The sequence below is a fragment of the Gadus macrocephalus genome, chromosome 15, assembly GCF_031168955.1.
Source record: "Gadus macrocephalus chromosome 15, ASM3116895v1".
NCBI classification, from domain to species: domain Eukaryota; kingdom Metazoa; phylum Chordata; class Actinopteri; order Gadiformes; family Gadidae; genus Gadus; species Gadus macrocephalus.
Window position 1 is genome coordinate 3,038,715 of NC_082396.1, and position 13,188 is coordinate 3,051,902.

Genomic DNA, 13,188 nt, shown 5'->3' on the forward strand with positions numbered 1-13,188 from the left:
TTGACTTTTCGTTTCGTGCTGATTTTACCTTGAACTATGGGTTAATCTGTGCTATCAGTCGATTAACGTTAGCTTAAAAATGTGCAGGGTTATGTCGGGTTTTTGGAATCATCGAAGCTTTGTAAGTGGCACACATTATAGTTAATAATAGCCTTCATAACAGTAATCATTACTAGAAACATTCAATTGGATAAGTAGGCCTATATCATTAGTACATATTGATATGATCTTGAAGGATGTATTGCATTTTCCTATCTGATGAAAAAGCCTATTTAAGCATGGGACATTGTGTATTCAAACGTCTGCATAGGCTGTTTTTATGCTGTAGGTTAAAGAACTATTGTCTATTGTTAAAGCTGCAAGGATTCCAACACAAGTAAATTATATTGCCTAGAAAGTGTAAGATATTGGTTCTTCAGTTTTGTTTAGTGTGTGTGTGTGTGTGTGTGTGTGTTATACATCCATACATATATACGGGCATAGACAGAGGAGCATCGTTCTGCAAACAGTAACTTTTGCACGGAAGCGAGAGCACAGTCCTTTGTGTGACCACTGTGCGTCATGGGAGTATTCCCAATAAACGAACGCTGTTACTGGCATTGCAAGGACAGAGAGTCTTTGTCAATAGGGTCTTGCTCTTGAACTCTGTCTTGAGACGCTCTGGCCCACATGCATTCCAGGCCCCTCAGGATGTGGTGTGCATAGTGGGTAAATCCTCACGCCCAAGAGGCAGACATGGCTGCAAGCCCCCATATAAATCTCCCTTATTTGCCTGCAACACTGGCTGAGGAGTACACACATGGCTCACCACTAACTCCTGTTATCACCTCAGCTAATGAGGGAGAAAATGCGCCTCTCATAATGGTCACCGAAGCAGGTCCTGTACTTTTTTTTTTTTTTTTTTCACAAGATGACGTATTTCCATAACTCACTTCTACTTGTCTGACCTATGCAGTTTGACATGCAGGAACAATCCGAAATCACCAGGCGGTTAAATGTGAGGTGCAGTGCTCAATAGATCTATGCAATGCACGCAAAAAAAAGAAGAAAAGAATTCACTGGAATTTCAAGCTGGCGTCCTGCCCACAGAAGGTGTTGCCTGTGGCTGTGGGATCTTTCTTTTAGTGCAAACCAGATCAATGTTATACGAGAATAAGGCGACGTGGGGAAGCATCACCTCCCGTTATTCACCTCCCATGTTTTCTCACGGGCAACCTCTAGAAAACAAAAAGGGTTGCATGAAAGAGTGCTTAGTTAAGCATTGCGTGCGCTGCATGTATGCCTTTCACAAGTGAACGTGGGAGAGGTAGGGAGTCTACCCGTAGAGCTGCTGTCGCACTGTTCCTGGATAGGGCGGGGCTGAGGTTGCCGTGTTCCCTTCCCTCTGGCTTTTTTTTTTTTTTTGTTCTCTTGGCCTGTGGCTGGATTCCTGCTTGTTACTTAACACTGCTTGTGTTTCGGGGACCTTCTCCCGGGCCAGACGGCATTGAATATTGTTGAGAGGGATAGGAAAGAGGAATACTGTGCATCTTGACTGCTGCTGCTGCTGCTGCATCTTGGCGTGACGCGGGGTACGTTTGCAGCAGTTTATGAACTATGTTGTTGTTGTCGGGTCCCGGGATGGACAGTCCAGAGCAGAGATTGGTACAGAGATGCATGTTTGTATTTCCTGTTGGCTGTTTGGAAAGAGAATACGGGGAGCCCAGGGCGACCGATTGCATCAGTTGCTGCCACAATGCCTCGGTAATGTGAAAAGCGTGCTCTTGCAAAAAACAAAAAGCTCGCCATCCTTTTCTCCCTTTTTCCCTCTTTTTACTTTTTAGTTTTGGCATTGTGAGCAAGTGTGTGCACTAACCAGCTGTTTTCCATTCAGCTGTGGGCCTCACGGGCCACGTGTCACCCCCATACAATGGAGTGTCCCTTCCTGGCACAATGGTGGCAGGTCAAAGGTCAGGCCCCCTCTGACTCAGGCTGCCCTCGCTGTCACCACCTCTGCCCGTGTGCGCAAAAGATTCTGAATTTGGGCGCTGTTTATTATGCGCCCTGTGTGTTTCTTTGTTTTTGTTTTTTTCCGTGCCCCCTGGGGGGCTGCGGCATTCCGTCGTCCTTTTATTACGGCCCCCCCAATAAGCTATCAGATGGGCCGTTGAGGGCGGCCGGGCCAGACACCATCTGCAGCCATAACTCTCCCTTGCAGCAGGCGGGCACAGACTGGAAATCACAGCACAGCCGTGGTTAACAGGGGGCCCCGGCGTCCGGCCTCCGGCTTCCTCTTTTTCAGTGTGCGGCGATATTCTCAGGAAAGTGAAAAGCGCAATCGTCTCGGCCGTTGCAGCCGGGCTACGGTCTTCACCCGGTCCGTTAGGCGAACACAACCAAACAAAGCTGCAGGCAACCGCACCACGGCAATGGCCGTTTCCGCTGTTATTCATTCCTGGGTGATAGAGTCACATCATTCTATGCAGGGAAATGCTTTGAAAGGACGCCTCTTGTACGCATGCACTGTGTGCATTGTTATGACTACGCAAACATACTTGCACAAACACACTCATTTCCGCGATGCTGTTTGGAATGAGGAGGGTGTGGGAGTTGGATGAGCTAGACTAGAGCTACCCTCGTCAACAAACACACATATTTAATTAATTAATTACGATAATTGGATGTGTTGCTGAGTGCCTCACTGCAGAAGAGATAACAATTTAAAGTGTCTGCTGCAGATCAGAGAGAACAGGCTCCTCCACATTCTCTCCCTCTGCAGCCCTTGAACTGGGACAGTTTAGAAGTGCTTCCTATCCCACTGGTTTCCATGTTTATTCCCCACAGTCTTTGTGCGTGACAAGCCGGTCCGAGGTCTTTTGGGATGCGAGCCCTTTAAAGGCTGGTGGATCTGCAGCAGGTGTCTGCTTTCAAGTTTCAAGTTCCATACCGGCTCCCCAGAGTTTTCATGTTTAATTGTGAGTGTGTGTGTGTGTGTGTGTGCGTGCATAGCATGCACACGTGCCCACCCCTGCGCGTGCAAACACATCTGCGGCAGATAGGGGTGGCTGTGCACACACACACACACAGTGCATCAGGGGCAGATGGGTAGCTGGGGTCACACACTCCCTCTCGCCGTGTGGCCCCTCTTTTCTTGTGTTGGCAAGTGGCTCCCAGATTAGTGCTCCCCCCCTGTGAAAGTGATACAACCTTGTCCCCTTTCAACCGCCTCGCAGCAGGAGCCAAGAGGCGCGTGTGGGCCGGTGGCTTTCAGCGCGATGACGGATAGTGGGGGGGGGGCGCGCAGAGAATGTGTTCTCAGACCACCCCTCCCCACCCCGGCCGTCTGCTCCAGTTTTGTTTTCGGAGCCTGGGGTCAGACCCCGCCAACCTTCCCCTTCTAATCCTATTAAAAAGCCCCTCAGAAAATGCGGCCAAGGAACAAAGCGTGGACATTGTGACGCGGCAAGGCAGGGCACTCCTGCACTCTGCGTTGTTTTGTCTCCTGCACTGGGCAGAAGCATTGCAGGGTTTTCTTTTGGTTTGTCTTGAGTTTTTTTTTTCCTTGTGCATGCATGCATGCTCGACGTACCGATGCATGCATTGATGCTTGCTTTTTCGTTTATTGTTTCAAGTTAAGTCCTGGTATGCCCGCGACCTATAGTCTGTGTGGTGCGCAGAACAACCTAGCAGTGAATTAACGAGGGACGCAACTCGACCAAAAATTGTACACCGTCCAAGGAAGGGTGCCAGCAACCAACCCACAGCTTATTTTCTGTGCTGCCTGGACGTCTGTGGTAATGCGCACAGCATTGCTACTGTGTAGCCATGAGACAGACAGCCAGCCAGGCTCCAGAGGACGGACCAATCATCATTCTGCGTTAGGTTGCAGCAGACAGTTAGTCTGGACACATCTCTCCAGCAACCTTCTTCCTGTGTCATTAGACGAGATTAGCTAAACACTGTGTTGTGGGTACAAACATTCCAGCTCTGCTCGACCTTGCGCACATTTACAGCCGGTTTTCTCTCTCCTATTTTCTTGTGATCAGCCTCAGGGGTTTTCTGTACAAGTCTGGAATTGATATACTCGACGTTATTTGCGTTCTGTACAACTGCGCACGATCAAAAAACAATTCTTAAGATTTAATATTCTGTGTGCCAGACATGGGTTGTACTCTCTTGTGTGTGCGGACCCTCGGGTAACGTCCGGTGTTTTGCAGGCAGGACAACCCTCTGAAAGATGCACCCCCACAGAACCCTGAGGCCGATGAACTGTGGGACTCTCCCAGCGAGGAAGAGGAAGCACTGTACGGCACGTCGCCCCCGTGCACCCCCCGCCAGATGAAGCGAATGTCGGGCAAGCACCAAAGAAACCAGGCCAGGACCCCCCACCGCTCCCCCAACAAGGGTAAGTGTCCGTAGAAATGAACACCCGAACTAACGATGTGCATAGAAGTCGACAATATACACACTAGGGCCCGACCGATATTGATTTTTGAGTGCCGATTATTTTCAGAGAAAAATTACGATTACAATTTCATCGGCCGATTAAAAATAAATAAAATAAATAAGCCTATAAAACGTAGTTTTTGATACCTTAAATATACTTTAAACACTTTTGACGAATATTTGAATTGAATGCAGAACCTTTGAGTGTTTTAGAATACATTTACAGTAAAAAATTAGTGCAATGTAAAATGTAAAATAAATAACTAACTCCCAATGTGCTGCGCTCGTGAGCAGTGACTAACACGTGCGTGCTGAGCAGTATGGTCTCACCGTTAGAGTCTACAGTATAACAAATTAACATGGCCTGGGACCTAAAGAAAAACAGGCACAACATGCTCAAACAACACGTCTTGTGTACATTGGTGAGGTGAGCTCGCAGCTGCCTGAGCGAGCGTGCTTTCATGTTGTACGGCAAAATTCAATCTCCTCTTTTTCACTCCAGCTAAAGTTGTTAGTTAGCAAGGCGAGTAGGAGCGCAATCTGCAGGATACTAAGCGCAATAACATTTATAAAAAAGAAAAGAAAACGGTTGTAATCGGCGTCTTTTTTGGCAGATGTCGATTATTTTCAAAAAGGCTATAATCGGCCGATTAAATCGGCAGGCCGATGAATCGGTCGGGCCCTAATACACGCCACTTGATGCTGCTAGTAGGTGTTCAATGCTGACAGTGTGTTGTGCGCAGACTCCAGCCCGTCGGGTCGGGATCGAGAGAGCCCCAAGCCGGTGGAGCCTCCGCCCGAGGAGCCCAGCTACAAGCAGGGTAAGAAGCAGCGGGCCGCCCTGCGCTCCACCGAGAGAGACCACAAGAAGACCTTCGAAGGCGCCTTCATGCTGGATCCCCTCGCCAAGCAAAGTCCCTTCGGCGGCCTCAACATGGACCCCAGGAAGCACTACCTGAGCCTGGGCTGCAGCAGCGGCAAGCTGCCCGTCTCCATGCCCCACCCCCTCGCCCGGACCCACCGGCAGACGTCGCGCACGGACTGCCCCGCCGACCGCCTCAAGTTCTTCGAGACGCTGCGGCTGCTGCTGAAGCTCACCTCCATCTCGTCCAAGAAGAAGGAGAAAGAGCAGCGGGGCCTGGAGAACATGGCCTACATGGGCCACAACAACGAGGTCATCTGGCTGGAGCTGCAGGCGTGGCACGCCCGGCGCTCCACGGGCGACCAGGACGTGTTCCTGTTCACCGCCCGCCAGGCCATCCCCGACATCATCCACGAGGTGCTGCACTTCAAGGTTGACTACGACAACCTGAGCCTCGGGCGACTGGCGGCGTGCCCGGCGGCGGCGGCGGAGCAGCAGCCCCAGCCCCCGAGCTTTCTGCTCCCCGCGGTCGTCGACGACGCGTCGGGGGGGGAGGAGCGGTGGCCGGCGGCGGACGAGGCCAACCGCTACGGCGAGGACCCCCTGGGGTTCGGCACCTTCCTGACGGCGGCGGAGCCCCTGAGCCCCGGGCTGGAGTGCCGGGTGCACCTGCAGCGGCAGCGGCTGGCCTTCCAGCAGGTGAAGCGGGTGATGGAGCTGCTGGAGTCGGTGGAGGCGCTGTACCCGTCGCTGCAGGCGCTCCGGCGGGACTACGAGAAGTACGCGGCGCGCGACTTCCAGGGCAGGGTGCAGGCGCTGTGCCTGTGGCTCAACGTCACCCAGGACCTGAACCAGAAGCTGCGCGTCATGGCCACCCTGCTGGGCCTGCACGACCTGTCGCGCATCGGCTGGCCCGTGTTCGAGATCCCCTCGCCGCGCGGCTCCCGCGGCAACGACGAGGACGAGGACGGCGACGGCGGCGACGACGACGACGAGGAGAACGACTCCACCGCCACGTTCACGGCGGAGAGCGACGGCGAGGACCGCGACCTGACGGAGGAGGCCGGCGAGGGACGCATGGACGACCTGTCGCCCGCCCTCACGCCCGAGTTCGCCCGGATGCTGTCGCTGGAGGAGTTGTTGCCCGGCGGTTGCGGGGCGGGCGGCGGCGGCGAGCTGTCGAGCGCCGGCGGGGACTCGGTCTGCCCCACGGCGATCTACCGGCCCTTTGTGGACAAGGCACTGAAACAGATGGGGCTGCGCAAGCTGATCCTCCGGCTGCACAAGCTGATGGACCGCTCGCTGCAGAGGTCCCGTGCGGCGCTGCTGCACAACACGCCGGCGCAGGAGGTGAGTGCTGGTATGGGGAGGCGGGCTGGCTCTGCTTTGCGTTCGAAAGATCTTGGTCCTGAAACACTCGGGTTGGAGATCTGCGGCCCTGAACGTGCAAACCTAGAAAGGGGAAGTCGTCTGGAAACTCCCAAATCTCTTTGTTGAGCTCTCTGTGGTGGACTCTCAGTGGTTAGGGTTATCTAGTGCAGACTGATAATGATGACACTGAAACTCGAGGGAAAATGGGTTGCGCAACAGTCAAACTCCTGCTCATTTATATATAGAGATAGGTATAGAACTTTATTATTATCATTATACACCCTGACAGAATTATGCATTGCCTATGTCTAAACTAGCAAAATGTCTAAACTAGGTTTGATGAATTGTTATTGAGATTCAATTATTTCTTCCTGAAGCAGCGAAGCTTCTCTCCTGCTTACTAAGTGGTGTCTGCCTAGTGAAGGTCAGAGAGACGCTTCACTTCAGTGCAGAATACGTTGTTATTCCAGCCCTTCTATTGCCTTGGGCCTCAGAATCCAATCTGCACGATTCAGCTTTCTGTGGGCAGCTGAGTCAATCCATCCCATTTCATTATGCCATTCTCTTTATAGTAAAAGGATGCAACTTTTTTTATGTTTTTAAAATTTTATAAATTATATTATATTGCAGTTCCTATGTAATTAATTGTGCATCGCTATAGGAATGGTGGGTCCTGTCATGGTTAGTCTAAACGGCAAAACATCATTACTGAACATTCCAGACCATGTTCCCACCCCACCTGGCTAATCGAAGCATCCCAATCAAAAGAGGAGAAGCTATTATACTACTTTAGTAATAGTAATAAATGCATGGCAACTGAGACGCTTTCAAGCCAGTCAGCCAGCCAGACAACTTCAGCTAAAGAAAAATCACGAATTTCCAAAGCTGAATAAATTAGCTAGCATACAGGACTCGGCCACAGATTTCCCATGCATTTTAAGCTAGTGGGGTTAGAATGGTTGAATCAATGGCGTAGTAATACCAAAGTGACGAGGCATTTTCGGTGAGAACCACAGACCCGGCGAGTACATTTAGGTGTGCGTTCACGCCGATTCAATCACGTTATAAAGCCCCAGTTGACCTATCAGGTTGCCCGGTCTGAAATACGTCCTGCGGTTTAACCCGGGCAATTGATGAGGTTGTCTGGTGGGGCCCCTGGCTCGGATTCTACTCGCCCTTTGCAAGCCTTTTGTATACCACAACGTAGCAGGTTGCCCAGGCAGGTATCAACCTCCAGCCTGTGGTTCTGACCGACGGTAGAAATGAATTGGAGCATCACCGTGAAGGGGGCGAACGCAACCGTACACCGCTGCTATTGCCGGACCTCTCCGTTCCTGCGCTGGCTCTTTGTGTGTTAATGCATTGTGAGAGTTCGGCTGCTTATAGCCGCATGCAGCAGGCTTCTGCTTTTGAGTAATGCTGAGCCACACAGCTCTGTGTGAGCAACATTGATTAGATGATAGAATTATGAGATGCGAGTTATTAATCCCAGATGTGAAATTAGGCTGTCGGAGAAGGAAGAACAGTAAATCACGATCATAAAATAACGGGGCGCACACACACACACACACACACACACACACACACACACACACACACACACACACACACACACACACACACACACACACACACACACACACACACACACACACACACACACACACACACACACACACACACACACACACACACACACAATGAGCAGCGGTGCCAGAAGCACATCTATTAAACATTATAGCCAGTTGAGTAATTGGGTACAATATATCCTTCTATTACGTTTACATCCGTTATGTGAATTTTCTGTGTTGCCATCAGGGCGATTGCCTTGTAGCAATAACAGCCATTCCAAGTCGTTCATCCCCTCTGCAATTTGACTACTAAATGCTCCGTTAGGGCTGCTCGATTATGAAAAAAAAATCATAATCACGATTATTTTGGTCAATATTGAAATCATGATTATTAATAACGAGTATTTTTGAGTTTGAAAATATGATGCATTCATTGAGCATGTCTCTCCCAAAAACACACGGCTTTGAAATTTCGACTTAAAAAAACACAAAATGGTCAAAAAGAAAATGTTCAAATCTAAAATATGTAAAGCTATGTATCCAGCTGTTCTAAAACACACTTGCACTTTCTCTGAAACAGTAAAAAATAAATAAAAGAAATCTCGATTATATGAGTTTTGTGATCGTTTGATGCTAAAATTTAAATCGATATTTGATTAATCGCCCAGCCCTATGCTCTGCAGTTGTGTATTTGTTGTTTGTATGTACAACAAATTGCCCCTAGTAGGATTAATAAAGTTGTAATGTATTATTCATCCGCGCCCCTCAACGATGCCCTGTTGCCGCCGCTCAGTTCGCAGACTTCCCCGACCCCACGTTGTACTGCGACTACCTGCCCGAGCTCTCCCGGCCCGCCTCGTGCACGGGCCCCGCCCTGCCCGAGCTGGGGGCCGACCAGGTGTCCTGGGGGGACCTGCAGGACATGGACCTGCCCTCCTTCCGGCCCGCCTTCCTGGTCCTGTGCCGGGTGCTGCTGAACGTCATCCACGAGTGTCTGAAGCTGCGTCTGGAGCAGCGGCCGGCGGGGGAGCCCTCGCTGCTCAGCATCAAGCAGGTGAGTGGGTGGAGCTGGGTGGAGCTGGGTGGAGCTCGGGGGAGCTGGGTGGAGCTGGGTGGAGCTGGGTGGAGCTCGGGGGAGCTGGGTCGGGTGGAGCTGGGTGGAGCTCGGGTGGAGCTGGGTGGAGCTGGGTGGAGCTCGGGTGGAGCTGGGTGGAGCTGGGTGGAGCTGGGTGGAGCTCGGGTGGAGCTGGGTGGAGCTCGGGAGAGCTCGGGGGAGCTGGGTGGAGCTCGGGTGGAGCTGGGTGGAGCTGGGTGGAGCTCGGGTGGAGCTGGGTGGAGCTGGGTGGAGCTCGGGTGGAGCTCGGTGGAGCTCCAGAGCTGATTTGTCACGGTTGTTTTTCCCGTCAATTGTCTCCTCTGCCATCCTCCCCATTGACAGAGTTATGGATGTGCATTTCCTAAAAAAAATCCTGCAATGCGCTCGGTTCAAGGTAAGAACAGGTGCTGGATCCTTAATGTGGTTATAATAATAAAAAAAAAAGACTAGACTTTTTGGGCAAGAAGCCCTTCTTCAGCTTATCCTGCAAAGCCTTTACAGGCACAGTCTTGTCGATGTAGGGTACTAAACTAAGTAAAGCAAAACACAAATGATATTCCCTCCATAAGAATGAAGCAAATTGAATCTCCTCATTCCTCTCATTGGGTTGAGGGTATCAAGGCCGTGCATCCAGTACGCCTCCCTTTAGGGAAGGATTCTGGCCTTTTTCCACATCCTAAAATGAGCATGTCAGAGATGGCCTGAACTGCGAGCTGGCTGTTTCCTGGTTTACTCTGTTTGTGTTTGTGTTTGTGTCCGTGCCGTTGACTGTGAAGTGGTTTGGGTGTGCTACACTGAGAGAAAGCTCCATTCAACCCCGTTTCCTGTAGATCTGACGATCTTGGTGTTTCTGAGAAATTCCGATAATACGAGTGTAGTGCTTCTACGACTAACTCTGTTAGTCAGAGACTGGGCTTTCGCCATTGCTGCCCCAATCCTCTGGAACTCTCCCCCCCCCCCCCCCCCCCCCCCAATCATACGCAACTCAGACTCAATAACCTCAATCAAAAGTCAACTCAAAACCCACCTCTTCAAGAAGCGTATGACACCTGACCCCTCCCATATCCCACCTGACTCTATTCAAACCCTATTTTTATTTTTGAATTTTTGTGTATTTCGTTTTCTTGTTTTTCTTTGTAAAGTGTCTTTTAGTGACCAAAAAAAGCACTATGTATAAATTCAATCTAGAAGTAGTAGTTGTTGTTGTTGTCCTCCTCCTCATCCTTCTCTTCCTCCTCCTCCTCCTCCTCCTCCTCCTCCTCCTCCTCCTCCTCCTCCTTCTCCTCCTCTTCCTTCTTCTTCTCCCTCTTCTTCTTCTTCTTCTCCCTCTTCTTCTTCTTCTCCTCCTCCTTCTTCTCCTCCTCTTCTCCTTCTCCTTCTCCTCCTCCCTCTTCTTCTTCTCCTCCTTCTCCTCCTCCCTTTTCTTCTTCTTCTTCTTGTTCTTCCTTCCACCCACCCACTGCGGTCATGTCCCTGTCGGTATCCTACCTGACGCTGACCTGTGCCTCCTGCAGCTGGTGCGCGAGTGCAAGGAGGTGCTGAAGGGCGGCCTGCTGATGAAGCAGTACTACCAGTTCATGCTGCGTGGCGTGGCCTCGGACGCCCAGGGCCTGCAGACCAACGCCAACATCGACGGCTTCGAGGAGGACCTGCACAAGATGCTCATGGTAGGGCTCGTCGTGGCCGAGGCGCTGTCCGCACGCCGTTGTGTCTCTGTGTTGAAGGTGGAAGTGTATATGGTTTGGATGATGATATTGTTTGGATGTTTTGTTGGTTTTGTATGAACCATGTATTTATTAATGGGGGATGTGGATCAGCCAGATTCACAGTCACGACCGCCTTTTCATCCAATGATGTTCACAAATACAATTACATCTAGGGCATTTAGCAGACACTTTTATCCAAAGCAACTTACAATAATATAATTTGTCATTAGAAAGAGAAACAACGCTGTATCGCTGACGGTATAGTTAGGATGTTCCTAGAAACAAGTGCAAGGACTTAGAATTGCTGGGTTAGCAAAATCTGACATCAGAAAACAATACCCTATACATCACTTGTTTTGTGAGCATTATTTTTTCGACCCACGTTATTTCGGAAGGTACTTTTCAGATTCACCCCGTGGCTTTGACTGGACAGTACACTTTGGAGTAGGCTGGTGCGGTTCTTGCGTACTGTTCACGTAGTGTTCTCGATAAACCACCAGGAACCCATTTATGAGGAAGCATCTCGTCTCTCCACCCATTATCTGCACAGTGTTCCCAAATTGCTGATAAGCTGTCATTTCTCTGAGCTTCAGCAAAGTGCAGCACAGGCTAGCAGGCCGGGTCCATGCTCAAAGCGACGGTAGAGGGGCGGTGGCCTGCGTACTAACGTGGGGAGACTGATAATCAAGGTCTGCCACTTCCTCGTCTCCTACCTCCTTCCTCCTACCGCTCCCCTGCCGAATGTGCACTGCATGCAAAGACGGTTATCAATTGAATCAATGGTGTAAAGAGACACTATTCGTTCTATCAGTTGGGTGGCAGTCATTATTATACCATGTTAGATATGACTATTTGCTATAGGTATGTAATGTATAATTCTTATTTAATCTGTTGTGTAACTGTATTGGAACAGTGGAATATAGAAACTTTGTTGTATCGTTGTTGTCTATTGTATTACTAGTGGTTAATGATGGCAGTCTTTTAAATATGTGTGTGTGTGTGTGTGTGTGTGTGTGTGTGTGTGTGTGTGTGTGTGTGTGTGTGTGTGTGTGTGTGTGTGTGTGTGTGTGTGTGTGTGTGTGTGTGTGTGTGTGTGTGTGTGTGTGTGTGTGTGTGTTGGGGTATAGGTATACTTTGACTACATGCACAGCTGGATCCAGATGCTGCAGCAGCTGCCCCAGGCCTCCCACAGCCTGAAGAACCTGCTGGAGGAGGAGTGGAACTTCACCAAGGTCATCACGCCCTACATCCGCGGTGGCGAGGCCCAGTCCGGGAAACTCTTCTGGTCGGTGTCTGTGCTCCGAAAATATAATGGACTTGACTTGACTTACGGGTGTAGTGTTCGGAACTCGGTTGATTGCAATCTGCAACCTCGCCACTAGATGTCACTAAATCCTACACACTAGCCCTTTAAGCTGCTCTAAGGTGGAGAATAAGGAAAGTATTTAGTGCATCCTGCCAAATATTAAGGAAAGGGCTTTGCGCAACAAAGCAACCCCATTTCTATCTACTATTCATAATTTCCAGGGTGCTTATATCTAAATGGAGATAGTGCAAAGAGATACACTATTGAGTTCTACCTGTAACATCCTGTTCAAGGACTGCTACAGGTATACTGTGGATTTGGGATTTGAAAAAAAAACGTTTTGTCTGAGAGTGACTCATTGTTTTTGTGATTTCAATGACACGGTGCTTGCTTTGACCCCTCTGCCCACAGTGACATTGCAGGGATGCTGCTGAAATCCACCGGCGACTTCCTCGACGCTGGCCTACAACGGAGCGGCAACGAGTTCTGGCAGAGTGCAGACGACAGCACCGCCTCGGACGAGATCAGGTGAGAGGGGGGACGGCGTGGGAACTAGGCCGCAGTGTCCTCGCCCGCTATCGTCTCGGGGTTTTCTCCTAGGCGTGTATACAACCCCGATAACCCCTGTTGTTCTCCTTCTGGGTTTGCTCTCTCAGACGCTCCGTCATCGAGACCAGCCGCTCTCTTAAAGAGCTGTTCCACGAGGCCAGGGAGCGGGCGTCCAAAGCTCTGGGATTTGCCAAAATGCTTCGTAAGGTACGTCTCTTTGTTTATATCCCTCTCTGTGACTCACCTGTGGGTGTTCGCGGCCAGTGCACGGTGACACTCGCCTGGGAAGTTTCTTCCCTTGT

The 13,188-nt window shown here is 50.4% G+C and overlaps 1 protein-coding gene across 4 annotated transcripts in view; it reads left to right on the forward strand.

Moving 5' to 3' along the window:
- Positions 1 to 13,188, forward strand: part of map3k4 (mitogen-activated protein kinase kinase kinase 4) — a 29,587-nt gene that overhangs the window by 1,076 nt on the left and 15,323 nt on the right. For 3 of the 4 annotated variants that reach the window (XM_060072600.1, XM_060072598.1, XM_060072599.1), the window contains exons 2-8: positions 4,197 to 4,384; positions 5,169 to 6,637; positions 9,023 to 9,283; positions 10,840 to 10,992; positions 12,159 to 12,316; positions 12,749 to 12,865; positions 12,994 to 13,093. In XM_060072600.1, coding sequence (XP_059928583.1) covers positions 4,197 to 4,384; positions 5,169 to 6,637; positions 9,023 to 9,283; positions 10,840 to 10,992; positions 12,159 to 12,316; positions 12,749 to 12,865; positions 12,994 to 13,093 — 2,446 coding nt within the window. Of the gene's footprint in view, positions 1 to 1,405; positions 1,572 to 4,196; positions 4,385 to 5,168; positions 6,638 to 9,022; positions 9,284 to 10,839; positions 10,993 to 12,158; positions 12,317 to 12,748; positions 12,866 to 12,993; positions 13,094 to 13,188 lie in introns of those variants that run through there. The other variant, XM_060072602.1, reaches the window with a different exon arrangement.